This window comes from Rhinopithecus roxellana, chromosome 13 (genome assembly GCF_007565055.1).
Source record: "Rhinopithecus roxellana isolate Shanxi Qingling chromosome 13, ASM756505v1, whole genome shotgun sequence".
NCBI lineage: Eukaryota > Metazoa > Chordata > Mammalia > Primates > Cercopithecidae > Rhinopithecus > Rhinopithecus roxellana.
This window is the reverse complement of record NC_044561.1, coordinates 132,965,409-132,989,532: the sequence shown is the minus strand read 5'-3', so window position 1 is coordinate 132,989,532 and position 24,124 is coordinate 132,965,409. Positions and strand designations below refer to the sequence as shown.

The 24,124-nt window shown below is 57.4% G+C and overlaps 1 protein-coding gene and 1 long non-coding RNA gene across 4 annotated transcripts; one reads left to right on the top strand and one right to left on the bottom strand.

Annotated features, from left to right (window-relative positions):
• The first annotated feature begins 2,985 nt into the window (after window positions 1-2,985).
• LOC115892783 lies at window positions 2,986-5,775 on the top strand. 2 transcript variants are annotated; one of them, XR_004052693.1, is made up of 3 exons: window positions 2,986-3,290; window positions 3,567-3,665; window positions 5,120-5,775. It is a non-coding gene; the product is annotated as an uncharacterized LOC115892783 (long non-coding RNA). The 2 variants fall into 2 exon arrangements; XR_004052692.1 differs by having other exon boundaries at window positions 2,987-3,290; window positions 5,117-5,775.
• Window positions 5,776-8,635: 2,860 nt separating this feature from the next.
• ICOSLG (inducible T cell costimulator ligand) lies at window positions 8,636-23,801 on the bottom strand. 2 transcript variants are annotated; one of them, XM_030914967.1, is made up of 7 exons: window positions 23,622-23,801; window positions 21,034-21,074; window positions 19,445-19,795; window positions 17,479-17,769; window positions 13,112-13,276; window positions 12,204-12,239; window positions 8,636-10,819 (listed from the first exon to the last, which is right to left on the bottom strand). In XM_030914967.1, exons 1-7 carry the CDS (start codon window positions 23,633-23,635, stop codon window positions 10,809-10,811), a joined length of 909 nt encoding a protein of 302 aa, XP_030770827.1. In that variant the 5' UTR covers window positions 23,636-23,801; the 3' UTR covers window positions 8,636-10,808. The 2 variants fall into 2 exon arrangements, with proteins under 2 accessions (XP_030770827.1, XP_030770828.1); XM_030914968.1 differs by lacking the exon at window positions 21,034-21,074 and having other exon boundaries at window positions 23,622-23,693.
• Window positions 23,802-24,124: the final 323 nt, after the last annotated feature.

Below are 24,124 nucleotides of genomic sequence, written 5' to 3'. Positions count from 1 at the left end.
GTGACTGTGGCCTGGAGAAAACACAAACTCAAGAAGCCTTGAGTGAGTGGCCCTGAGGCGGTCGGGTTACAGCTTGGTTTTACTCATTTCAGGAAGACACAAGTTACAGACAAAGACATAAATCAGTGCGTGGAAGGTGCACACTGATTTGGCCTGAAAGGCAGGAGATCTTGGCTTGGAGCAAGGTTTACAGTTCGTAGGTAGGTTCCATGATGCTTTTTTTTCTGAGACTGAGTCTCACTCTGTCGCCCAGGCTGGAGTGCAATGGCGCGATCTCGGCTCACCGTAACCTCTGCCTCCTGGGTTCAAGTGATTCTCCTGCCTCAGCCTCCCGAGTAGCTGGGATTACAGGCGCCCACCACCATGCCTGGTGAATTTTTGTATTTTTAGTAGAGACGGGGTTTCACCATGTTGGCCAGGATGGTCTCGACCTCCTGACCTCAAGTGATCCACCCACCTCGGCCTCCCAAAGTATTAGGATTACAGGCGTGAGCCACTGCACCTGCCGGTTCCACGATTCTTTAGTTGACGGTTGGTTGAAAGCGTGAAGCTTTATCTAAAGAGGTGAAGTCAGAAGGAAGGCTGGAGTTAAGATGACCAGCCTGGGGGCCGAGGCCCTTGTTTTGCAGATGAAGCCTTGTAGGTTGCAGCCTCAGAAAGAATAGATGGCAAATGTCTCTTTTCAGACCTTAAAGATGTCAGGCTCTCAGTTAATCTCTCCTAGGTCCGGAAAGTCCTAGAAGGGGAAGTCCTGCTGCATTCATGGAGATTCTGTACAGGTGCTAATTTCCCTGAGAAAGGACGGCTCTGGGGGGCCATTTCAAAATATGTCAAAGAAATATACTTTGAGGCAAAACATTCTCATTTCCTTCAGAGTCTGGCGATGCTATACCAGAGTCAGGCTGGGATTTGGTGTCTTATTGCCACACAGAGTGTTCCGTCCGTCTTAGGATCCCGATTTTCATGTCAGGGCTGGGCCAGCTGTGCCTCAACTCTGAAAGGGAAGGTTGTGGCTGTAAACGGCAAAGGTCAGGCTGTTCGCCGCTTAAAAAGAAACCACGATGACAAGGGTGGGGTGTGACAGAGAGTGAGCTGCTGGGCGCAGTGGCTCATGCCTGTAATCCCAGCACTTTGGGAGGCCAAGGCGGGCGGATCACGAGGTCAGGCAATCGAGACCATCCTGACTAACAGGGTGGAAACCCCGTCTGTACTAAAAATACAAAAATCTTAGCTGGGCCTGGTGGCAGACGCCTGTAGTCCCAGCTACTCAGGAAGCTGAGGCAGGAGAATGGCATGAATCTGGGAGGCAGAGCATGCAGTGAGCCAAGATCGTGCCACTGCACTCCAGCCGGGGCGACAGAGTGAGACTCTGCCTCAAAACAAAAAAAAAAAGAAAGAAAGTGAGTGAGTTTTATTCTCCGTGCTAGCAAGGGGGAGATTGGCCAGAATCCTTTCCAAAAATGGCCACTCTTCAATTTGTAGAGGGAAGCATAGAGGGGGTCTGGAATGCAGGAGAGGCAGGGGCTAGGAGGTGCCAGGTGACCTGCTCTGATGGCTTCTCTTGCATTATTGTTCCATCTGTTAGAGTAGGCAGCTGGTCAGACGTGAGCAGGGCAGGAGCGGGCCCTCCCAACCAGGAATGTCAGGCGACCATCAGGGTTGGTCGGGTGGCTGTTAACTGTCTCTCTAAAATAATCCTTGGTCACAGCCAACGCCAGGGAAAGGCAGTCTCCCAACAGACAGAAAAATCCTGAAACTGGTGATCAGCAGCTTCCCCGTAAGACCTCAGGCATTGGGTGAGTGGGCTCAAGCATGTGTATTAAAAGGCAAATTGTGGAGTGTAACTGGCCTATGGCCTCCTAGGGACATTGACAGGTAAGGGAACAACACCTCAGGTGAGCAGGTGCACAACTCCAGTAAACACACAGCGCGTGCTCCTCCCGAGTGCTGGCAGCCGCCGCACATGTGGACAGCCCAGCCCAAGGGAAGAATCAGGGGAGAAGGCATGTCAGACCCCGGATGCGTGCCAACGTGTAAACCCAAGTCGAAGGTCAAACCACACACGTGTCCTTCAAGTCACCCACTTGGCTCCCTTCCAAGTGTCCTGTCCTTCCTGCTCTGAAGCTTCTTAATAAATGTCACTCCTGCTCTAAAACTTGCTCAGTCTCTCCTTCTGCCTTCTGCTCCTTGGTCGAATTCTTTCTTCTGAGGAGGCGAGAACTGTGGTTGCCGCAGACCTGTACGGATTTGCCACCGATCACACACTTTGGTGCCGTGTCACTTGGATAACTTCCACCACAAACACATCTGGTGAAGGGACCGCGCCATCGCAGGTCACCCCCAGATTACAAATCAATCGCAGTCAATCTTGCAGCGAATCTTCAGCCAGGAGTGAGCTCTGGCCTCAAAGTAACCGGCCTGCTGGGGAAGGAATTCTGGAGGTGCCTGGTTCGTGCCAGGATCTGGCCCCCGAAGCTTCTAAGGAAGTAGATGACCAGATAGGTGAGCATGGTGTGCACTTAACAAGCATCTGGATAAACAAATGTGCACAGGGCCCGGGAGCTGCAGGTGGCAGAGGGAGGGCAGTGGGCTGACAGCTCGCTCCCAGGCTGGATTTCAAGATGAAAGGAAGCACATCTGTAGTTTGCTCAAAGCCACGTCTTGAGACCGGGGAGAAAGGAGGAAAGAAAAGCAGTGTTAAAACGCAGCTCCAGGCTGAGCTGCTCGGGGACATAACGAGGCCTGTGTGGCCACCCGTGAGGTTTTCCAGGCTTCTCCGGGGTGAACATGGCCAAGCGGGGGTCACTTCAGTTGGCTGAGGACTTTGGGTTTTATTTTTGGTTTACACTGGCCTGGGATGGAACCGGGCAGTTGTAATGTGACCTGGGTGTGTACTGGTGGCTTCACTCACCCAGGGCAGGTAGGCGCCTGGAAGCGAGGCTCAGAAAGTGGCAGGAAGGTGGAGTGAGAAGCTGGGGCTATTAGGGGCGTGGCAGGGGCAGGTCAATCACCCCGAGGCTTCAAGGCCTCTGGCAGGGCGGTGTGCTCCCCCTCCCCTGTGCTCGGTGCTGATAACGTTGTTATCAGGAGTGTCCGCTGAGCTGTGGCTTCCCCATGCCATACAAACACTCACAGGCAGCACTGCTGTCAGGAAGATGGAGGCTGGGCTGGGAGGCTTGTTTTCAAGGCTGCGAGTGTCAACCACACAGCGCTGAGCAGAACAGACTCGGCCGAGCAGATCCTCCATCTCCCACCTTCATCCTCTTCCCAACTGAAGTCAGAGGCAGGAGGTGGGAAGCCCTGTCGGAGGCGGGGAGGTGGGAAGCCCTGTCAGAAGTGGGAGGTGGGAAGCCCTGTCGGAGGCGGGGAGGTGGGAAGCCCTGTCAGAAGTGGGAGGTGGGAAGCCCTGTCGGAGGCGGGGAGGTGGGAAGGTGGCGGGAAGCCCTGTCAGAGGCGGGAGGTGGGAAGCCCTGGGCCAGACAGATGATCCAAAGCCCTTGATTTTAGGTGCCATCTCTTCAGTGTTTCTTGGCTGAGTAAACCAGCCCAATCTCTTTTTTATAAAGTGAGACCAGAGGTTGGCCTGAGAGTGGAGAGGAGTGAGGAATGTAGCTGTTCTAGGGCCCCAGGCTGCTCAGAATCCATGGCAAATCACTGGAAAGCAGGTTTGTGTATTTATTTAACGGCATCTTGTGGCTGGCCATTGTCCTGTCTAAGCTCTCACCCAGCCCGGCTGCCTCCCCTGGGTCCCCACCTGACCTGCACACGTGCTGAGGACGAAAGCCTGTGTCCCCAACATGCATGGGAGAGCAATGTCTTCCCAGGCCCTAGAGTGCCGGGCTGTGTGGGCAGCCCCAGGACATAGTCTTCTAAAGAACCTCATTGAGGGTCGGGGGTTGGAGGGGGCGGGGAGGGTGGGGCTCCAGGGTCTACTCCCAACCTTACAGCTTTTTTTTTTTTTTTTTTTTTTTTTTTTTGAGACGGAGTCTCGCTCTGTCCCCCAGGCTGGAGTGTAGTGGCCGGATCTCAGCTCACTGCAAGCTCCGCCTCCTGGGTTTACGCCATTCTCCTGCCTCAGCCTCCCGAGTAGCTGGGACTACAGGCACCAGCCACCTCGCCCGGCTAGCTTTTTATATTTTTTAGTAGAGATGGGGTTTCACCGTGTTAGCCAGGATGGTCTCGATCTCCTGACCTCGTGATCCGCCCGTCTCGGCCTCCCAAAGTGCTGGGATTACAGGCTTGAGCCACCGCGCCCGGCCTACCTTACAGCTTTTACCTCCGGAATCCCCAGGGTTCTGTCAGGAGGGTCCCTGAATGGCTTACAACACAAGCTTTGCCTATCCCTTTACCGTTTGGGATGGTGCAGAACACCACCCCCAAATCAAGCAATGTGGATTCCAAGTTTTGCCTTAGGCCACACGGGATGGAGTTGCCCCCCGCTGGCAGACAGGACCTTTATCCCCATTGCCACAAGAGGATTCCCCTCTGGGGCCTCCCCACTGGCTGTGCCCTAAAATGGGTGCTATGTGCACAGCCCAGCAGAGGAGTCCAGGAGAGACTGCAGCAGGCAGGGGGCTGCTGCCCCAGGAGCACATTTCAGCCTCTGGAAACTCCTCCCACTGCAGCTGCAGGGGAAGCGCCTAGAAGAGAAGGAAAAGAAAGAGGAGGAGGAGGAGGAGAAGAAGGAGGAAGAGGAGGAGGGTCGTGCCCACGCTCATGGCAAGTGCCACCCTGGAGCTTTCTGTCTCGGTCCAAGCACATCTACCCGCCTTTCCTCACTGCATTCTCCCAGGGGCCCCTGGCCACACACAGGCACTACCTGCATTTGCATAGAGGGACTGGGCCCTTGGTGGAGGGCCTGGCCTGCCCCATCTTGGGTCCTGGCCCAGTGCTGTGGCTGCCAACCTGCCCTCAGAGCTTCACGGGAACCGAGGGCCCAGGCTCTGAGTGGAGTCCGGGTGGGCCAGGGCAGTCCTTGCCAGAGAGGCTCCTTCCTGACACGGCCCCGCAGGAGGAGAAAGTGTTAGTTCCTCTTTCAGGCCCTGTAGACAGGTGTCCAGGTAGACAGGAAGTTCCGGAGGTGATTTTAGCTCAAAGTCTGTTGCTTTTCTCCCAGCAGGCTGGCTTTACTGTGGTTGTCCCTGTGGCCGTTGGCTGACGTTGCTGAAATTCCAGGCCTCCGGAGTGTCCACACATCCACGGAGGGGAAAGCCTGTTGCAGACCAGCCACCACGGCCCTGCAGCTCAGGACCTTGCTCCTGAAGCCCGGAGTCCTGCCCTGGGGGCAGTCCTCAGCCAGGACTCACTCCCGAGAAGAACGAGAGGGGAAGCGCCACCAGGCCAGGATGCCAGCTAGCAGCGCCCTCCAGTAATGTCCTGGAGGGAGCATCTCATTCGTGCCAAACTCACTACTTCTAATTCGTCATCATGATTCTTCACAACGAAGAAAACCTCCAAGCCAGGAACCAGTGCCTTCCTGGGGCATGGCAGGCCTCCCTCTGGCCTGAGCGGGCAGCTCTGTCCAGACCTGGGCTGTTCCAAAGGCGTGTGACTGTGTGACTGTCCTGCACACAGCCGGGTTGTGCTTGAGGCTGCATTTACGGTGGAGGCGGAGGGTTCCTGGGGTTCCCCCATCATCGATCATTTCATCGTGGATACTCTCATCATTGATAACTTCATCGTTGATACTTTTTTTTTTTTTTTTGAGACGGAGTCTCTCGCTCTGTCGCCCAGGCTAGAGTGCAATGGCTCGATCTCAGCTCACTGCAACCTCCACCTCCTGGGTTCAAGTGATTCTCCTGCCTCAGCCTCCTGAGTAGCTGGGATTACAGGCATGCACCACCACGTCTGGCTAATTTTGTATTTTTAGTAGATATGGGGTTTCTCCATGTTGGTCAGTCTGGTCTCGAACTCCTGACCTCAGGTCATCTGCCCGCCTCAGCCTCCCAAAGTGCTGGGATGACAGGCGTGAGCCCCCGCGCCCGGCCTGTTTTGTTTGTTTGTTTGTTTGAAAGTAACTCCCCCTGAACCTCCACCAAAAAAAAAAAAAAAAGAAAAACTAACCTGTGACTCTAAAGTGTCTTGCAGCCGGGTGCGGTGGCTCATGCCTGTCATCCCAGCACTTTGGGAGGCCGAGGTGGGCAGATCACTTGAGGTCCAGAGTTTGAAACGAGCCTGACCAACATGGTGAAACCCTGTCTCTACTAAAAATACAAAAATTAGCCGGGCGTGGTGGTGCACACCTGTAATCCCAGCTACTCGGGAGGCTGAGGCAGGAGAATTGCTTGAGCCCAGGAGGCGGAGGTTGCAGTGAGCAGAGATTGCACTCTAGCCTGGGTGACAGAGCGAGACTGGCTCAAAAAAATAAAATAATAAAGTCTCTTGCCTTTGGAGTCAGGCATGAAATCTTCATCCATGAGTTTTCCACCTGGGCCAAGGCGGGCCACTGACCACCTTCAGCCTGGATGGACGCTGGCCCCCGAGGGTCACCAAGCTTTGCCAGTGCTCTCTGGCCTGTGTGGGGCCTGGCTGAGGGCGAGGGTGACAGGAGTGCACTGTGTCTGGGGCTGAGCAGGACTTGCAGTGCCTGGGCCCTTTGAGCCTGGTGACTCCTGAGTCTGACGCCATCACCTGTGTGGGCCGACGCCAGCACCTTCCACGTTGTGCCCCTGTGTTTGCTGCTGGTCTCCAGGAGTGGCCACTTCTCCACCAAAGACGACTCCAGTCTTCACGCCCATGGCTTCCCCCAGACCCCAGCCCGGCCAGAGAACAAAGGCTCCATTTCCCCTCCCTTGCAGCTGCGGTGGTTACCACCACATGGAAGGCCCAGAGGAAGGAGGTCTGGAGTGGCCTGGAGTTGCGGCCTCCCCAGGCTACGGCCAGGACCGCCAGGAGGAAGCCCCTTGCAGGCTCTAAGGTTAACACCACCAAACCAAGTCCTGATCCTGACAGGTTGGGTCAGGATGAGGAGGAGCGGTGGTGTCATGCATGGGCACCTGAGGTTCCTGGCTGCTGCGGCACAGAGAGGCCCCCACAGAAGGACTCCACAGGTGCTGGAGCTTGCCCCCTGCATGGACAGCTGCAGCCTGGGCAGGATGTAGGAGCAAAGCTGCAGGCCTGGCCCATCATGGAAACTCAGACCGGCAAGGCATGGAAGGACATCGCCAAGTCCATGTGGGGGAGCCTGGGGACAGTGGGGAGGGGAGACAGCAGGGGGGGCCTGGGGATAGTGGGGAGGACGGAGAGCTGGGGCAGCCTGGGGACATCATGGGGATTGGAAGGGGACTGTGGGGAGGGGAGACAGCAGGGGGAGCCTGGGGATAGTGGGGAGGACGGAGAGCGGGGGGAGCCTGGGGACATCATGGGGAGTGGGAGGGGCGACAGTGGGGAGAGGAGAGAGCTGGGGGAGCCTGGGGAGAGTGGGGAGGAGGGAGAGCTGGGGGAGCCTGGGGACAGGATGGGGAGTTGCTGGGGGGAGGGGTAAGGTGGAGGGAGGGCAGTGCAGGGAGGACAGTGGAAGAGGGAGGCAGTGGTGACAGTGGAGAGGGAAGACAGTGGGGAGGTAGAAGGGAGGAGGGTAGGACAGTCCAGCCCCCATTGGCAGGGGCAGCTGGGGAGAGCAGGCCCCGCCTTTGTGTGCCAGGGCCTGGGCCTGCCTGGTCAAGAGTCCGCACACTCCCAGAGATGGAGCTTCTCAATGTCGCTCTTGCAAGGTGAGCCCACACTCCGCTGGGGGCGACGCAGGGGACCCAGTGGTCCTCCCCGGGAAAAGTGTGCTTTGCCCTGTCACAGAATTTGTGGCAGAAGCCCCTCCCTTGAGCTCAGGCCGCACCGCTGGCCAATGAACACAAGGAGATGCAGCGAGGTCTCTGGAGTCTTACCCCCCTACCCCCGCACCCCTGCAGCAGGGGCAGGGCTTGGCAGCCTTCTTCGAGGTGCCCAGGCCTGGACAGCTATTCCAAAGCCACAGCTGCCCTCCCCATCGTGGGTCCCTTGGTCTGAGGAGCGTCTAAGCTGCAGAGCCCAGTAGACAGAACCTGGTTCCAGCGCCTCACTTTACAGGAGGGGAAACTGAGGCACAAGCACAGTGCTACCCGGCTCCGGGGCCAGCAGGCAGCCGTTTCCCTTCTGTCTCCTGCCCCAGGGATGGACCGCCGCATCTGCCAGCCTTGACTGGAGCCTCCCTGGTGGCTGTTTACTGCACACCTACTATGTGCAGGGTGGTGCAGCTGGCGAGAGTCCCCTCTCCTCTTCCACAGACCGGTAAGGTTCCCCTGAGCCCTACAGCAGACAGGACCTTTGGCTGGAGGTGGATGTGCAGGGCACGGTCTCTGAGGGGAGACCTCAGACTGCGGACTTGCGGGTGGACGCTCCTCTGTGTTGGGGCCTCCTGTGTCCGGCAGGATGTTGAACAGCATCTGGGGCTTCCAGCCACTGAAGCCCAGGAACAGCCCCTAGCTGTGACAACCCAAAATGCCTCCAGACCTGGCCTCATGCCCCTCGTGGGGGGACAGAACAGCCTGGTGAGGGCAGGGCCCCCCGAGCAGGAGTGGCACCTGTTCCTGCTCAGACCACAGACAGCTGACCTAGCGGTGCCCAAGACTCCCTGCACCCACCGAAGCCACAGGACACAGGCACCATTTGCATCTTACTCTCTTAAGTCAGGTTTCTGGAGATGGCTGTCACAACACTGGAATCAGCCTGTCTACAGCACAGGAGAACGAGGAAGCTGATGTCTTGGGCTGAGAGGGGCAGGTGTTACAGGGTGGGTCTCACAAATCCCAACATGCAGGGCTTCTGAGGGGGCTTCGGGGACCAGCAGGGAGGCGAGACTCAGGCACTCACCCGCAGAGGCCATGGCCTTGGACGCGCAGTGGGGACAGCAGCCTCCAAGTGTCCCCTGGGCCCCAGGCATGAGGGTAGAAGCTTCTGGGGCTCCTGCATATTTCCTGCCTGTCCTCTGGTGAAGGAAAGTCACCTCCAATGGGAAAAGCTGGAGCCAGACTCCCTCTCCCTGCAAGGGTGTCCCCATCCTGCCCGTGAGGTCCCTGGGCCCAGGGCACCTCCCGGGACACCCGAGTGGTGATGCACCACCCTCAGTCCTGGGGCTTAGGACCTCTGGGTGCCCCCACAGCTCTGTCCTGGAGTCACTTCACAGTCACCACAAATGGGCACCACACCCCGCTTTCCAACGTCCCACATTTCCACACCCAAGCAGCTCCTTGTCCCTGCCAGTCAATGCCCAGTGATGACAACTGTTCTTTTACAAACACCACACATCTTCTAATGCTTTCATGTTAAAAGCAGGAGTGGGTTCACTTAAAGGCCCAGGTAGGGACTTTTTTCATGGAAAACCGATTTCTTGTGACAAGTACTGGAACCTCATTGTAACCATGAGCCCTCACTCCTCATTTTAAGTCTGAGTCTGAGAACTGCAGGCCTCACACAGCTATCAGTTCCAAGTGACCAGAGCTGTAACAGGTCCTGGCTGACCCCAGGAATGTCAGGGACTCTGGGAAGGAAGAAGGAGGGGTGTTTGCCCATAGCCCCGGGGTAGACACCGTGTCCCCAGGGCCAGGCCAGGCCGTCTACTCCATCTCCCTGGGGCAGGTGCACCCTGGGTCACCTGGTAGTGTCCTTTCCAGTCCTCCTGGACACAGTCAGCAGCTGATTCATTCCAGGCACTAGCACGGTGCTGGGGCGTGTCAGGACCCAGGGCCACACCCCTCAGCACTGGGCCACCCCGTCTCCTGCCCCATTGGGACTGTTGAGCTCCGAGGAGCCTAGTGTTGGCGTCCCTCTTCATCAGGGATCCTGGGGACCCTCATGGTTGAGTGGGGTGGGGCTGCTGAGGGCAGTGGAGGCGGGGGGAGCCACCCCTCATTTTGGGGATCACTGCTGCGGTGAGAAGGGGGACTGTGGTCACCAGGTGATGCCCTCTCAACTTCTGCTCAGGACTCTGGGGGCCGTGTTGCCAGGCCTGCGCCTACTGGATGGCATCTCCAGCCCTGCTGGGCTGTGCCCGGGGCTGTGTCTCACTGCAGAGCCAAGAGCCCGGGCAGCCTCTGCAGCTGGCCAAACACAGCCCTGGCACAGCTTTTCTTCTGGCAAACTCCACCAGTGCTTCTTCCAAAGGCGGCTCAGCTTTTCACCAGAACAGCCGAGGGCCACTATTCCTCCCAAGGAATGTGGCAGAGGACAACAAAGCCCAGTGGGGCCTTCCAGGGGCTCCTTGGTGTGGACGGCTGCCTACACTTGTGGGTCCTGTGGCCTCCGGGTGGGAGGTAGGTTGGGAGCATCCAGGGCAGAAGAGCTGCTGGGACCGTGCCTCCTGCAAACAGCCTCACGTGACCCCAGCAGCACAGAGGCCATCCTGGAAGAGTGAGGCCATCCTGGAAGAGTGGACACCCAGAGTCTTCTTTTGAAACCAAACACCCTTCAGTCTCAGGGCCCTGCATCCCACAGGAAGACCCACAGTAGGTCTGGGGTACTAGGAAGAGCCTGGCGTTGAATCCCGCATGCTCCGGGTGCAAAGAGCCCATCACCAGTCCCCTCTTGTAGGTGACTGGCAGTGACGGTGGGGATTTGCCTTTGGTGTGGATGACGATTTTGAAAGGGCCTTATTCCAGGATCACAGCCAACGCCAGCAGGTTCTCCCGGGGATCCAGCAGTGGTCCTCCTGGGGCGGCCGCAAGTGCTCCCCCGCAGTCTGGGAGGCACCTGTGCGAGTCCATTCTCAAGCTGCCACCTGGCCTCTCATGGTGGCATCTCACGGAAGCCCAGTCCACGCTCTGGGCGGTGAGCTCCGGTCAAACATGGCCTTGAAAGGGAAGTGAAGAAGAGAGAGGAACATGAAGCACCCCTTTCCATTCTGCAAGCAGACGTCGGTTTTCTCAGGACTCAGCTTGGTGGACACAAAGGGTTTAGAGCTTCGGAAACAGCCACCCGCACAGGGCGCTTCACCTGGCCCTGGTAGGAACAGGCTGGCTGTGTTTTCAGCAAGCTGTGTTCCTGTGTCATCTGGACGGGCTGACCTGGCCTTGGAAGTGCGTTTCTGCAGTCAGCCATCCGCTCGCCGGGGTCCACAGGTGACACCACAGCGTGGTGGCTCTGTACACCCTGAGCCCACTGTCCCCGGGGAGCCCCTGCTCATGGATGGCAAACGGGCTCAGAGGGGATCCTGGACCATGGCGGGGAGCCCAGCTGGCCTGCCTGCGAAGCCAAACGCCCCTTGCAGCCAGAGGCACCTGCCAGGTAGGTGACTGTGTGTGGACATTTTTCCCAAATTGGACAGGAATCCACATCTATGTTGCTCCTGGGACTGAGGGGCACACCTCCACCAGGAGACAGGGAGCCACCCGAGAGCTGCAGGAGTGGCTGCCACAGAGAGAAGCCGGCAGTGCCTGGACCCCCTCTGAACATCCCGTGGGGGCTGGGCGCCAGTGCCTGGACCCGCTCTGGACACCCCGGTGGGGGCTGGGTGCCAGTGCCTGGACCCACTCTGAACATCCCATGGGGGCTGGGCGCCAGTGCCTGGACCTGCTCTGGACACCCCGGTGGGGGCTGGGCGCCAGTGCCTGGACCTGCTCTGGACACCCCGGTGGGGGCTGGGTGCCAGTGCCTGGACCTGCTCTGGACACCCCGGTGGGGGCTGGGCGCCAGTGCCTGGACCCACTCTGAACATCCCGTGGGAGCTGGGCACCAGTGCCTGGACCTGCTCTGGACACCCCGGTGGGGGCTGGGCGCCAGTGCCTGGACCCACTCTGAACATCCCGTGGGGGCTGGGCACCAGTGCCTGGACCTGCTCTGGACACCCCGGTGGGGGCTGGGCGCCAGTGCCTGGACCCACTCTGAACATCCCATGGGGGCTGGGCACCAGTGCCTGGACCTGCTCTGGACACCCTGGTGGGGGCTGGGCGCCAGGGAACACAGGGGTCCAGCACTCATCTCTCTGCTTCTGTGCATGTTGGGAAAATCCCATTGCAGTGTGAGAAAGTGCACACCAGGATGCCATCCCATGCCAAGGGGAGGCTGCAGGAAATGCCGTGCGTGCCATCGAGGGCTTCACTGCGTCTCTGGGAGCAACAGTTGTTCAAGGCAAAGGACTTTTGCCTTTTGAAAGTTTTTTGACAATCTGAAAGACAGCTGTCAGCCAAGCCTCCCTCAGGCACCCCAGAACCTGCTGCTTCCCATGGCAAACTCACCAGTGAGCTCTGGCTCCGGCCTCACAGCCCAGACACCTGGGGGATAAATGAAAATGGTCAGGGCAGCAGCGGTGGGGGGGTCCCTAAAGCCCCTGGTGTTCCTGAGCTCTCAGCAGCCCCCTAAACGCTCTGCTTGGAAGTCTTCCCGAGGATCCCAACTCCAGGCCGGGAAAGCACTCAGAGATGAGGGGCTCCCCAGGCCGCATGGCTTTTGAGGAAGATCCTCTTAAAGGGGTAAGTGCCTGGGAAACACTTAAAATGCTGCAACCTGGCTCTGGGGTGCCTCCGAGGCCTGGCCAGCCAGCAGTGGCATCACGGCCACGGAAGATGTTTCTGGGATGACTGAGATTGGCCACAAATGGGAGAGCCAGGGGCAGCCCACAGGAGCTGCCCCTACTCCGTGGCCACTGTGCCTGCACTCCATTGACTGCCACCCTTGGGGGGGATCTGGGACGAGTCCCCCCCCCGTCCCCGTCATCATGACCATCACCGCAGCCAACGTTTGGGGCTTCCTGTGCTACTGCGTTCTGCTGCTGTGTCTTATGTGGCTAAAACACAGACCTCTGGGCTCTGTCGCGGAGCTGGTCAGAGTCACAGACCCACAGCGCGAGTGTGTTCAAGGCAGCCTCAGCGGCTTCCCTGGAAATGATCACCGCCCAGCCTCTACATGCAGAAGCCACTCTTCCCACCTGACCTACAGGGCAGACTTCACAGCGCGTCAGGAATGTCAGAGATGCTGGGTTTCAAAACCACTTCGTGGGAGAGCTCGATTTGCTAAGGCTCATGAGTGTTGATGCTACCACAGCAAAGTTTCAAGCTAAATCAGTATCAGTGAGGGAAGTTAAAGCAGGCAAATGTTCACACCAACGGAACGAACATTAACATCCACAATATGGGGCTGTCTCTACCTGCATAGCTGCGGCGGAGCCATCGGTCCCTGCACACCCAGCCTATGGCCACCGCCACGGCCACAAGCAGGCACAGGACACCCAGGACGCTCCACGTGACCTCGGTCTTCTCGCGGGTACGGACTGGATTCTCTGTGATCTTGTCTCTCTCTCCGATGTTGTTTCCTATAAGAAAGAGGTAAAAAACCCGACTTAAAGGATCTTAGAGGAAAGGGGTCTTTGTTTTCATCCTTGAGTAGAAAGTATTGCAGGGAAGTATTTATTCCAGAGAACTTTCCTGACATGATTTTGAGGTTTTAAAAACACCAGGCTGATGAGAGGAGGGTTTTCTCCTGCAGAGGGGCTTCATTTTCTGCAGGGATCTTGTTCCTCCCGTCCTACGTGGGAGAGGCGATAACCCCAACCACAGCCAGGGGACCACAGGGCTGGGTGTGACAGGAAGCACAGGTTCTTATTGGATTTTTAAAAATCAAGGTGAGGCCAGGCGCAGTGGCTCACACCTGTAATCCCAGCACTTTGGGAAGCCAAGGCAGGCTGATCACCTGAGGTCAGGAGTTTGAGACACGCCTGGCCGACATGGAGAAACCCCATCTCTACTAAAAATACAAAATTAGCCAGGCATGGTGGCGAGTGCCTGTAGTCCCAGCTACTCTGGAGGCTGAGGCAGGGGAATCACTTGAACCTGAGAGGTGGAGGTTGCGGTGAACTGAGATTGGGCCACTGCACTCCAGCCTGGGCGATAAGAGTGAAACTCCATCTCAAAAAAAAAAAAAAGAAAGAAAGAAAGAAAAAATCAAGGTGAAAGTCACATAGCATAAAATTAACCATTTCATTTTATTTATCTAGTTTTTGAGACAGGATCTTGCTCTGTTGCCCAGGCTGAAGTGCAGTGGTGTATTCATAAGTCACTGCAGCCTCGACCTCCTGGGCTCAGTCAGTCCTCCCACCTCGGCCTCCCAAGTAGCTAGGACTACAGGCGTGCACCACCAGGCCTGGCTAATTTTTTTTTTTTTTTTGTAGAGATGAGTTTTCACTATATTGCCCTGGTTGATCTCAGGGCTCAAGTAATCCTCTTGCCTCAGCCTCCTAAGTAGCTGTAACTACAGGTGTGCACCACCGTGCCCAGCCAAAATGAGCCACTTTAAGCTTTTTTAAATTTATTTTTATTTATTTATTTATTTATTTATTTATTTATTTATTTTAGACAGAGTCTTGCTGTGTCGCCCAGTCTGAAGTGCAGTGGCGCAGTCTTGGCTCACTGCAGCCTCCGCCTCCCAGGTTCCAGCGATTTTCCTGCCTCAGCCCCCCGGGTAGCTGGGATTACAGGCACACGCCACCACATCTGGCTAATTTTTGTATTTTTATTAGAGACAGGGTTTTGCCATGCTGTCTAGGCTGGTCTCAAACTCCTGACCTCAGATGGTCCACCCACCTCGGCCTCCCAAAGTGCTGGGATTAAGTGTGAGCCACTGCGCCCAGCCCAAAATGAACCATTTTAAAGTGAACAATTCAGGGTGCCAGTGCAATCATAACTGCCACCTAATTCCAGAACCTGTAACCCTCGAAAGGAAACCGTGTCCGTGAGCAGTCACTGCTGCCTCTTTCCCGTCCTCTGCTATCCTTCTGGGCAGTTCATCGGCGAGAATGGTAGTGTCCATTTCACGGACACGTGAGCCCCTGTGCCAGCAGCAAGAAGGACCAGATCCAAATGAGGGGGTCCCAGAACAGCCAGGGCCTCTAATTTTCCTCTTAAATTTTTTTTTCATTTAGTGCTTTATAGCACTCCCTTAAAATTTCACTTTTTTTTTTTTTTTTTGAGACGGAGTCTCGCTCTGTTGCCCAGGCTGGAGTGCAGTGGCCGGATCTCAGCTCACTACAAGCTCCACCTCCCCGGTTTACGCCATTCTCCTGCCTCAGCCTCCCGAGTAGCTGGGACTACAGGCGCCCGCCACCTCGCCCGGCTAGATTTTGTATTTTTTAGTAGAGACGGGGTTTCACCATGTTAGCCAGGATGGTCTCGATCTCCTGACCTCGTGATCCGCCCGTCTCGGCCTCCCAAAGTGCTGGGATTACAGGCTTGAGCCACCGCGCCTGGCCAAATTTCACTTTTTTTTTTTTTTTTTGAGAGGAAGTCTAGCTCTGTCCCCCTGGCTGGAGTGCAGTGGCGCGATCTTGGCTCACTGCAAGCTCCACCTCCCGGGTTCACGCCATTCTCCTGCCTCAGCCTCCCGAGTAGCTGGGACTACAGGCGCCCACCACCGCGCCCGGCTAGTTTTTTGTATTTTTAGTAGAGACAGGGTTTCACCGTGGTCTCAATCTCCTGACCTCGTGATCCGCCCGCCTCGGCCTCCCAAAGTGCTGGGATTACAGGCGTGAGCCACCGCGCCCGGCCTAAATTTCACTTTTAAAACTCTAGTTTGGGTGTGGTGGCTCACACCTGTAATCCCAGCACTTTGAGAGGCTTAGGCAGGAGCCTTGCTTGTGTCCAGGAGTTTGAATCCAGCCTGGGCAACATAGTGAGGCCCCATCGCTACAAATAATCAAACATCAGCCAGGCGAGGTGGCATGTGCCTGTAGTCCCAGATACCCAGGAGGCTGAGGCAGGAGAATTGCTGTCCTCCTGCCCCTGGAAGCCTCTAGTTTGCTTTCTGTGTCGGTGGCTCACCCTATTCTGGACACTTTGCATGAACAGAGTCCCACAGGCTTGTCCTCAGGTGTCTGGCTCTGTCACTCGCACAATGGCCTTGAGGTTCTCCATTCCACAGTGTGCACCAGGACAGCTGCTTCCTCGCTTTTTCAAGCTAATTCTCCCCGCACGCATGGATCACTTTTGGTGCATCGGTCCACCCACGAGGAACACTTGGGTGGTTCCTGCCTTCTGGCTGCCATGAACACTCACGGACAAGCATTTGTGTGAGTCCCTGTTTTGCATCCTCTTGGCGATAACCCTAGGAGAGAACTGCTGCGTCCTACACTGTCTCCACGCTTAGCTTTTTGGGGAACTGCCACACCGTTCCCCACGGCAGCTGCACCTTTCTGCTTTCCCACCGTGATGCACAAAGGCACCAGTGCCTCTGGTCTCTGTGTGCAATGACTTTGCCCCTCCGAGAGCCATCCGCACTGGCAAACAAGCAGCAGCATCCCCTGGGAGCGTGTTCTGAATGCCTGGCACGTCTCCAAACACACCTGAAGAAACCACCTGGACGGCGCTCAACCTTGAACCTCTGAAGCTTTTAGACACTGTCCTGATGCCAGGTGCCAGCCCAGAGCTTCAGGTCCAATGCGTCTGGGCACGGGGGTTTTCATAGGCTGCCCAGATGACCCCACCGTGTAGCCGGGGTTGAGACGACGGCCCTGGGAGAACCTTCTGCTGCCACCTGGGCTGTTCTGCGGGGAGTGTGCTGGCTGGAAGGCAGCGATCAGAGGCCGCTTTGGGAGCAGCCCCTCATCCTGCTGCACGCAGCTCACAGACCCTGAATGTTGAGTCACAAGGGCTGAGCCCTGATTTCAAGGAGAATGTCCGGCTCTGCCGGGTTCCTGGCGGCCAGGCTGGGGTTCGAGGGTGTGCACCTGTGCAGGCTTCTGGGGTTGAGTTCAGAAAGGCCGGCAGGAGGTGCAATGCTTGTGGTCACTGTCTGGAATTCTTAATGCTTCCAAAACAAGGAGCCCTGCATTCTTGCTCTGTGCGGGGCCACATGGTGAGTCCTGCTGGCAGCCGCTTTCCTGTAGCCAGCAGGGCCCCAGGACCCCTCCTCGATCATCTCCTGCCTCCACCTTCTGCCTCTCATCCTGACACAGGAGATGGGGACACAAATGGGGAGGGCCTGTGGCCTCTAGGAAGGAGTCCCCGCAGAGGAACCCCTTCCACAGGGCACCCCTTCCACAGGGAGGGGCTGGGCACCCTTTCCACAGGGAGGGGCTGGGCCAGCAGTCATGCCCAGTGGGATTCCCATGTCTGGGGGCTTCAGTCTTCTCAGGGGACACATGCCCAAGAGGCAGGGAGCTTGGGTGGGGCTGCACAGATGTGGGCTTCCGTCCTGGGCTGCGGCTGCCCAGTCCTGCGGCTTCTGAAGTGTTCCCCAGCCTCAGAGTTCAGCCCTCATCTGTAAAGTAGGTTTAACAAAACTGACTCCAGGTGAAGAAAATGGAGGAATGTGCACCGGGCACGGCGCCCATTCCTGTTCCTGGAGACCACAGTGGTTCTGTGTGGCGTGTGCCTCCCGCCTCCTCTGCCTTCCAACCACCTTTCGGGTGCTGAGCCGGGTTGAAGGGACTTTTTGTCTCCTGCCTCAGAGGCTCTCCTAAGCCACCCTGGCCCCACTGTCTTGGGCTGCGCTCAGCTCAGCACGCAGGCACCAGGACCCTACCTGTTTGGCTGCCGACAGTCAGGTTCTGCCTCAGAAGCACGTTCTCTATGCAGCAGCCAATGTTCACGCTGGGGGTCCGTGCGATCCTCAGCACACTGACCACGTCGTACAAGCCCCGCGTGTTCAAGAAGACAGTGTCATTCTGCAGAGCCTGGTCCAGCAGGCTGTTGTCTGTCTTGTTGATCCAGTACACGTTGGGCCTGGGGTAGCCGTTGATGGATGTACACGTGAAGGTGAGCTCATCCTGGGAGGGGCTGTGGGGGGTGCTGACAACAGGCACGCTGAAGTTTGCTGCAGGGGAGGGAAACAGGTCGTGAGAAATGCCAGGCCCTGCTGGTCAAGAAGCAGAGGGTACACAGTGCCAAGGCTGGGTCAGAGGGGAGGCGGCCCACTGTGCCCCAACATGGGTGACAGGCCAGGACCAGGGCTGTGGTCTGAGCAGCAGGCTCGGCCCGGTCCTGCCCAAGAGTCATCCCCCAAGCCAGTCCCAGTAGCCAGGCACCGCTGACCCTGGCAGGCAGTGACTGGCACCCACAGACCCCCTACTCCACGGCCGCTGGCTGTGCCAGGACCCCCTCGTTTACATCTGGTCTTCCTCGCTGCTGACGCAGGGGCTCACAGTCCATCTGAAATGGACACGGCTGTTCTCCCTGATGAACTGCCCAGAGCTCCTTGGTTGCCTCTAATTTTTCTCTTAAATTTCGTTCTCATTTAGTGCTTTATAGCACTCCGTTCAAATTTCACTTTTAAAACTCTAGTTTGGGCGTGGTGGCTCGTGTCTGTAATCCCAGCACTTTAGGAGGGTGAGGCAGGAGGATCACTTGTGTCCAGGAATTTGAGACCAGCCTGGGCAACATAGTGAGACCCCATTTCTACAAAAAATCGAAAATTAGCCAGGCGAGGTGGCATGTGCCTGTAGTCCCAGATACTCAGGAGGCTGAGGCAGGAGAATTGCTTGAGCTCAGGAAGTCAAAGCTGCAGCATGATCGTGCTACTGCACTCCAGCCTGGGCAACAGTGAGACCCTGTCTCAAAAAACAAACCAACTGGCCAGGCGCAGTGGTTCATGTCTGTAATGCCAGCACTTTGGGAGGCCGAGGTGGGCAGATCACGAGGCCAGGAGTTTGAGACCAGCTTGGCCAACATGGTGAAACCCTGTCTCTACTAAAAATATAAAAATTAGCTGGGTGTGGTGGTGGCGCCTGTAGTCCCAGCTACTCAGGAGGCTGTGGAGGAGAATTGCTTGAACCCAGGAGGCGGAGGTTGCAGTGAGCCGAGATCGCGCCACTGCACTCCAGCCTGGGTGACAGAGCGAGACTCCGTCTCTAAATAAATAAATAAATAAATAAATAAATAAATAAATAAATAAATGAAATAAAAACAAAAGCTGACCGGGCGCGGTGGCTCAAGCCTGTAATCCCAGCACTTTGGGAGGCCGAGGCGGGCGGATCACGAGGTCAGGAGAGCGAGACCATCCTGGTTAACACTGTGAAACCCCATCTCTACTAAAAAATACAAAATCTAGCTGGGCGAGGTGGCGGGCGCCTGTAGTCCCAGCTACTCGGGAGGCTGAGGCAGGAGAATGGTGTAAACCCGGGAGGCGGAGCTTGCAGTGAGCCCGGATCCGGCCACTGCACTCCAGCCTGGGCAAAAGAGCGAGACTCCGTCTCAAAAAATAAATAAATAAATAAATTTAAAAAAAAATAAATAAAAACAAAAACTAACTCAAAAGAGGCAAAGACAGCAAGGGTAGGAACTCTTCCGGGAAACCAAGCAGCCGCAGGTCACGCACTAAGGATTTTTCAGCTGTTTAGTTTCCCTCGAAGTTAGACAGAAGCCTGATAACACAGAGGAGAATTTTCTTCACTGGAAGAAACAGTGAAGGAGCCAGGGAGGGGGTTTCAGGAATACTTTTCCAAGACGCAAGGCTGGGATGGACCCAGCTCTCTCCGCCTCGACGGTCCTACCTGCCACATGCAGTGTGACCACAACGCTCAGCACCTCCTGGAATCCCAGGGATTGGCTCAACACCAGGCAATGAAACTTCTGCTCATCCTGGGGGGTGACGTTGAACAAGCGCAGGGAGAAGTCGCCCTGCCGCATGCCGGCTGGTGACATCAGGGCCCGGTTCCGGTAGTGGCTGTCCACGTTGTCCAAGGAGCTGTTTTGCGGGATGTGGTAAGTCACCACGGTTTTCGACTCACTGGTTTGCCAGTATACATAAACGTCATTTAAATCAAAATGGCTTCCTTCGGGGCAAGCGCAGCTGAGCTCCACGTCGCTGCCCACCATCGCTCTGACTTCCTTCTCCTGAGGATCTGCAATGACCCAACAGGTGTAAAATCTGTTTTCTGAGGCTGATGCCCAGGCCATGAAGCTACTCTACAGGGCAGGCTTTGGGTTTCAAGCCTCAAACACCAACTGTGGCTCAGAGTTATATTAACAAGGCACATGTAGGAATGCAGTCAAACTTGAAAAACGCGGACATTTCATGGTGAGGTCCGTATCAGCCTTTGGCTTTGATGACACACTCCTGTTATGTAAGAAGCTGCCATGGGGAGGAGCGGCTGGATGCGGCCCAGCTGCTCAGTGTTATTTGTGTTACTCAGCACTATTTTTACTACTTCTTGGGAGTCTATGATTAATGTAAAATAAAAAGTTCTTTTAAAATCAGGCATTTAAGGGAAAACAATTTCTCAGCAATTACGTTATCATGCTGCTCACTCTTGCATCAGGAAAGGTCTCATAAATGTAACAGCCACAGGGTGGCTTTACTGTTTGTGCAGCCGCGTAAATGCCTGTGGGAAAATCTTTTTTTTTTGAGACGGAATTTTGCTCGTTGCCCAGGCTGGAGTGCAATGGCACGATTTTGGCTCACTGCAACCCCTGACTCTGGGATTCAAGGAATTCTCCTGCCTCAGCCTCCCAAGTTGCTGGGATTACAGGTGCCCGCCACCACGCCCAGCTAATTTTTTGTATTTTTAGTAGAGATGGGGCTTCACTATGTTGGCCAGGCTGGTCTCGAACTCCTGACCTCAGGCAATCCACCCGCCTCGGCCTCCCAAGGTGCTGGGATTATAGGAGTGAGCCACTGCGCCCAGCACCTGCAGGGAAATCTGTGTGTGTCCCCTGCCCCCAAAGCCCTCTGGGCTGGAAGGCCTGGCAAGGTTTTGGGTTTGTGCTGCGGTGCCTCGTCCCTATTCCTGGCTCTTCCAGAGGCTGGTGGCCCTTAGGGCTCAGCAGGGCTGCTGCCTGGGACACGGAGACCAGGGGACTCAGGAAGCCCTGGCTCAGAGGAACTGCATTCTGCCCGCAACGAACACGAAATCAAAAAAGAACTCCGGAGTTTGCAGAAGTGTTTCCCTTTAAGGAAACGCTTCTATCCTGTGCAGCAACCTAGGTTTAGGGCCCACCTTTCTCCAAAGGGCCACTTGAGAAGCAAGAAGGAGCCTGGTGAGGCTGCTCCCAGCGCCCTGTAGCCGGCAGTCCACACAGTCGGACGGCCTATCTCTGAGCTGGGCGCTCACACCCATGGCAAAGCACCCCCTGAACTTACCGGCTCGAAGGCTGCTGAAGAGCAGGAGGAGCAGTCCAGGACTGGAAAAAACAACCAGAAAGGCAGGTGAGGCGGGGCCGCCGGTGAGTTACCTACATCTTCCAAACAGGAGCAAGCTGGTTCCCACGGGCAGGAGGCAGTTACGCCCATCACAGAAATGTGAAGGCAGAGCCAGGAGCCTGCCTGCCTCTGCTCTCCATGGGAATTCCGGGTCCGGGGCCAGGACCACAACCCCTTGGCTGAAGGCAGAGCCAGGAGCCTGCCTGCCTCTGCTCTCCATGGGAATTCGGGGTCCGGGGCCAGGACCACAACCCCTTGGCTGAAGGCAGAGCCAGGAGCCTGCCTGCCTCTGCTCTCCATGGGAATTCGGGGTCCGGGGCCAGGACCACAACCCCTTGGCTGAAGGCAGAGCCAGGAGCCTGCCTGCCTCTGCTCTCCATGGGAATTCAGGGTCCAGGGCCAGGACCACCATCCCCCTGCCCAGCACAGCAAGTCTGAGGGGCCGGCAGCCTCTCGCCACCCTCTAGCGCGTGTGGTGATAAATCCCTGGAAACACAATGATGCTGGCGTGAGGATGAAGGGGAGCGAGGGACGCCACCGAGGCTGGTCTAACCTTCCTGGGGACAGATGCCAAGAAATTATAGGAAATCAGAGAAAAAAAAAAAAAGCTTTCAGGGCACATATAGCAGGAGCGTCACTTAAAATGCTGGGGAGACTAAGAACATCGGGCATGTCTGTGACAGGGTCAGGTGAGTGACGGGATAGCCCTGTGGGGAATGCGGATCATTTTGAAACCAAACCTGAGCTCCTCCTGTTTCAGATCCTGCTGCAGCTGGTGCCCCTGCCTTGGGCAGCAAATTCCCCTCATGACTACAATGCTCCTGGCCATCTTGGGTCTGGAAGCCTTTGTACCGTGCACACCATAGGCTCACCACCTCCACCTGCCAGCCCCCAGGATGCCTTCCCCAGGTGGAGGCCCTTAGTGGTTGGGTCCACTTTGGTTGCAGTGCTTACCCCAGCCCCCAAAACCATCAGTTTCTGTGACCAGTTCCCCACAAAGTGGGAGTCCCCGGAGCAGGGATATCTCCTCTGATGTCCCTGCACCTCCAAGGTCTGGGAGACGCTTATCCCTCTTCTCTGTAGCCTCTGCCTGGGAAATCTCGGGGGCTTTGTAAGCCAAAGGCTGGTCTCGTGGGAACCTCCCAGTGGGCTATCCCTGAGCCCTGGAGCCACAGAAACTCCTGCCCCACCCATGGTGACCGTCATCTGAGTCTGCATGGAGGTGTGTCTGTGCCAAGTGAGCACATGTGCACCAAAGCCAGCCACAGGTCACCAGGGGCTCTTGAAGCCTGCAGGCGGCCCTTCCTCTCTCTCCCATTCCTCCTGTTGCGGCCACCATTCTGGCTTGCAAGATGGCTGTAATGGCCTCCAGTAAGCCCCCTGAATCCACCTGGACCTCCTTGCCTCCAACCTCAGCCCCTTCAGGCATCTCCCCAGAGCCACCATCTAAAGGACAGCTGTGAGAACCCCTCTGTGCCCCCATTTGTCTCCCACAGGGCCTGCGTTCATCACCGGCCAACAAGGCCCGTCCTGTCTATGGAGGCCTCCTCAGGACACCTAGGGGCTTCCTGGGCCGGGGTGTGCCTGCTCTAGGCTCCTTCTGGCTTGTCCCCTCCCTGGGTGCTGCCTACCCAGGGCCTCTGTGTCCTCTCCTTGGACCCTAAGCACCCCTGCATCTAACCTACCCCCCACCCCGAGTTTTCATCAAGACCCAGCACAGACAGGGTAGGCTACTTGAAGGTGTGAGTGGCGAAGGGCTAAGACATTTGGGAGGGCTATGACATTCAGGGGCTTTTAAATTCTTTATTTCTAGGGCAGGATCATAACTGCGTACATTTCTAACGGTGAGGGGTACTGGGGAGTTTGACACCGGTGTGGCCAGGCTCTGGGCTGTACGGGAGGCATCCTTGAGGTCAGGGGCCTCACAGGTTCACCCAGGGGAGCACGGGCTGCGGACCCTACAACGTGGGTTGCCAAGAGCATATTTTCGCAAAAATTCAGGAGGAAGCTGTCACTCCTGGTTCAGGCAGCCCTGCCTTCCTCGGTGCAGATCCGCTGCCAGGCGGCGGGGAATCCCACCTGTGTGGGGGAGGGCGTGTCGCCAGACCGTGGGCACCAGCTGGCCTTGGAGAGAGCTCGGCCGGTCACCTCCCTCCTTCTCCCTTCTAGGAAATCAGCGGTGCCAGGGAGTGGAAGGGGCAGCGCCCATACCCAGGCGTGCAGGGTGCGCCCGCCTTCCCTCGTTTCGGCGTTCGCGGTCCCCTTCCCTGGCAGGGACCCCGCCCCCAAGACCGCCCCCGCACGGCTGCGCGTCCTCCAGTGGATGCGGGTGCCGGGCCCTGCCGCCCGCTGCCGTCCACGCCCCGCCGGCAGCCCAGGCGCCTCCGCTGCCCGCTCCTCGGACCCGCACTGCCCGCCCGGCGCCTCCAGGCGAGCCCCGCAGGCTCCGCGTCCGAGCCGAGCTGGGGACGCGCGGGCCGAGCCATCCCGCCCACGACCGCGGCGCCTGCGCTCCTTCCCCGGCTCACCTGCCCAGCCGCATGGTGCGGGCGGAGACCTCTGGCCGCGGAGACCTCGGGGCGCAGAGAACTTGGGCCGCGGGAGACCTCGGAGAGGAGCAGCCTCGGGGCGCGGGAGATCAGCTTTAACTGCGCTCCCGCCGCGCCCGAGACTCTGAGCGCCCAGCGCGCCGCGGGCGGGAGGCAGCCGTGTCCCCGCCCCGTCCCCGCCCCGCCCCCGGCCTGGTTCCTCTGGCGATCGAGACCGCCCCGGGACGCAGGAGGAGGGGCGCGGCGGCTCCGGAAAGTTCAGCTCTGCCCAGGCGAGTGTGCCCGTCGGCCTGAGGAGGGACAGAGGCAGGTCGGCCTGTCTGCTTGGACGCGGGCCTGGGCGCCGTTGGTGCCCCGGGAAGCGCAGGGGTGGGGGGTACCCGGGAGGAAGGTGGCCAGGGGTGCTGCGGGAGCCGGTGGCGGGGGAGGGGACCGTGGGAGGCAAGGGCCGTTCCCACGCGGCGCAGAATGCGCGGGTCCTG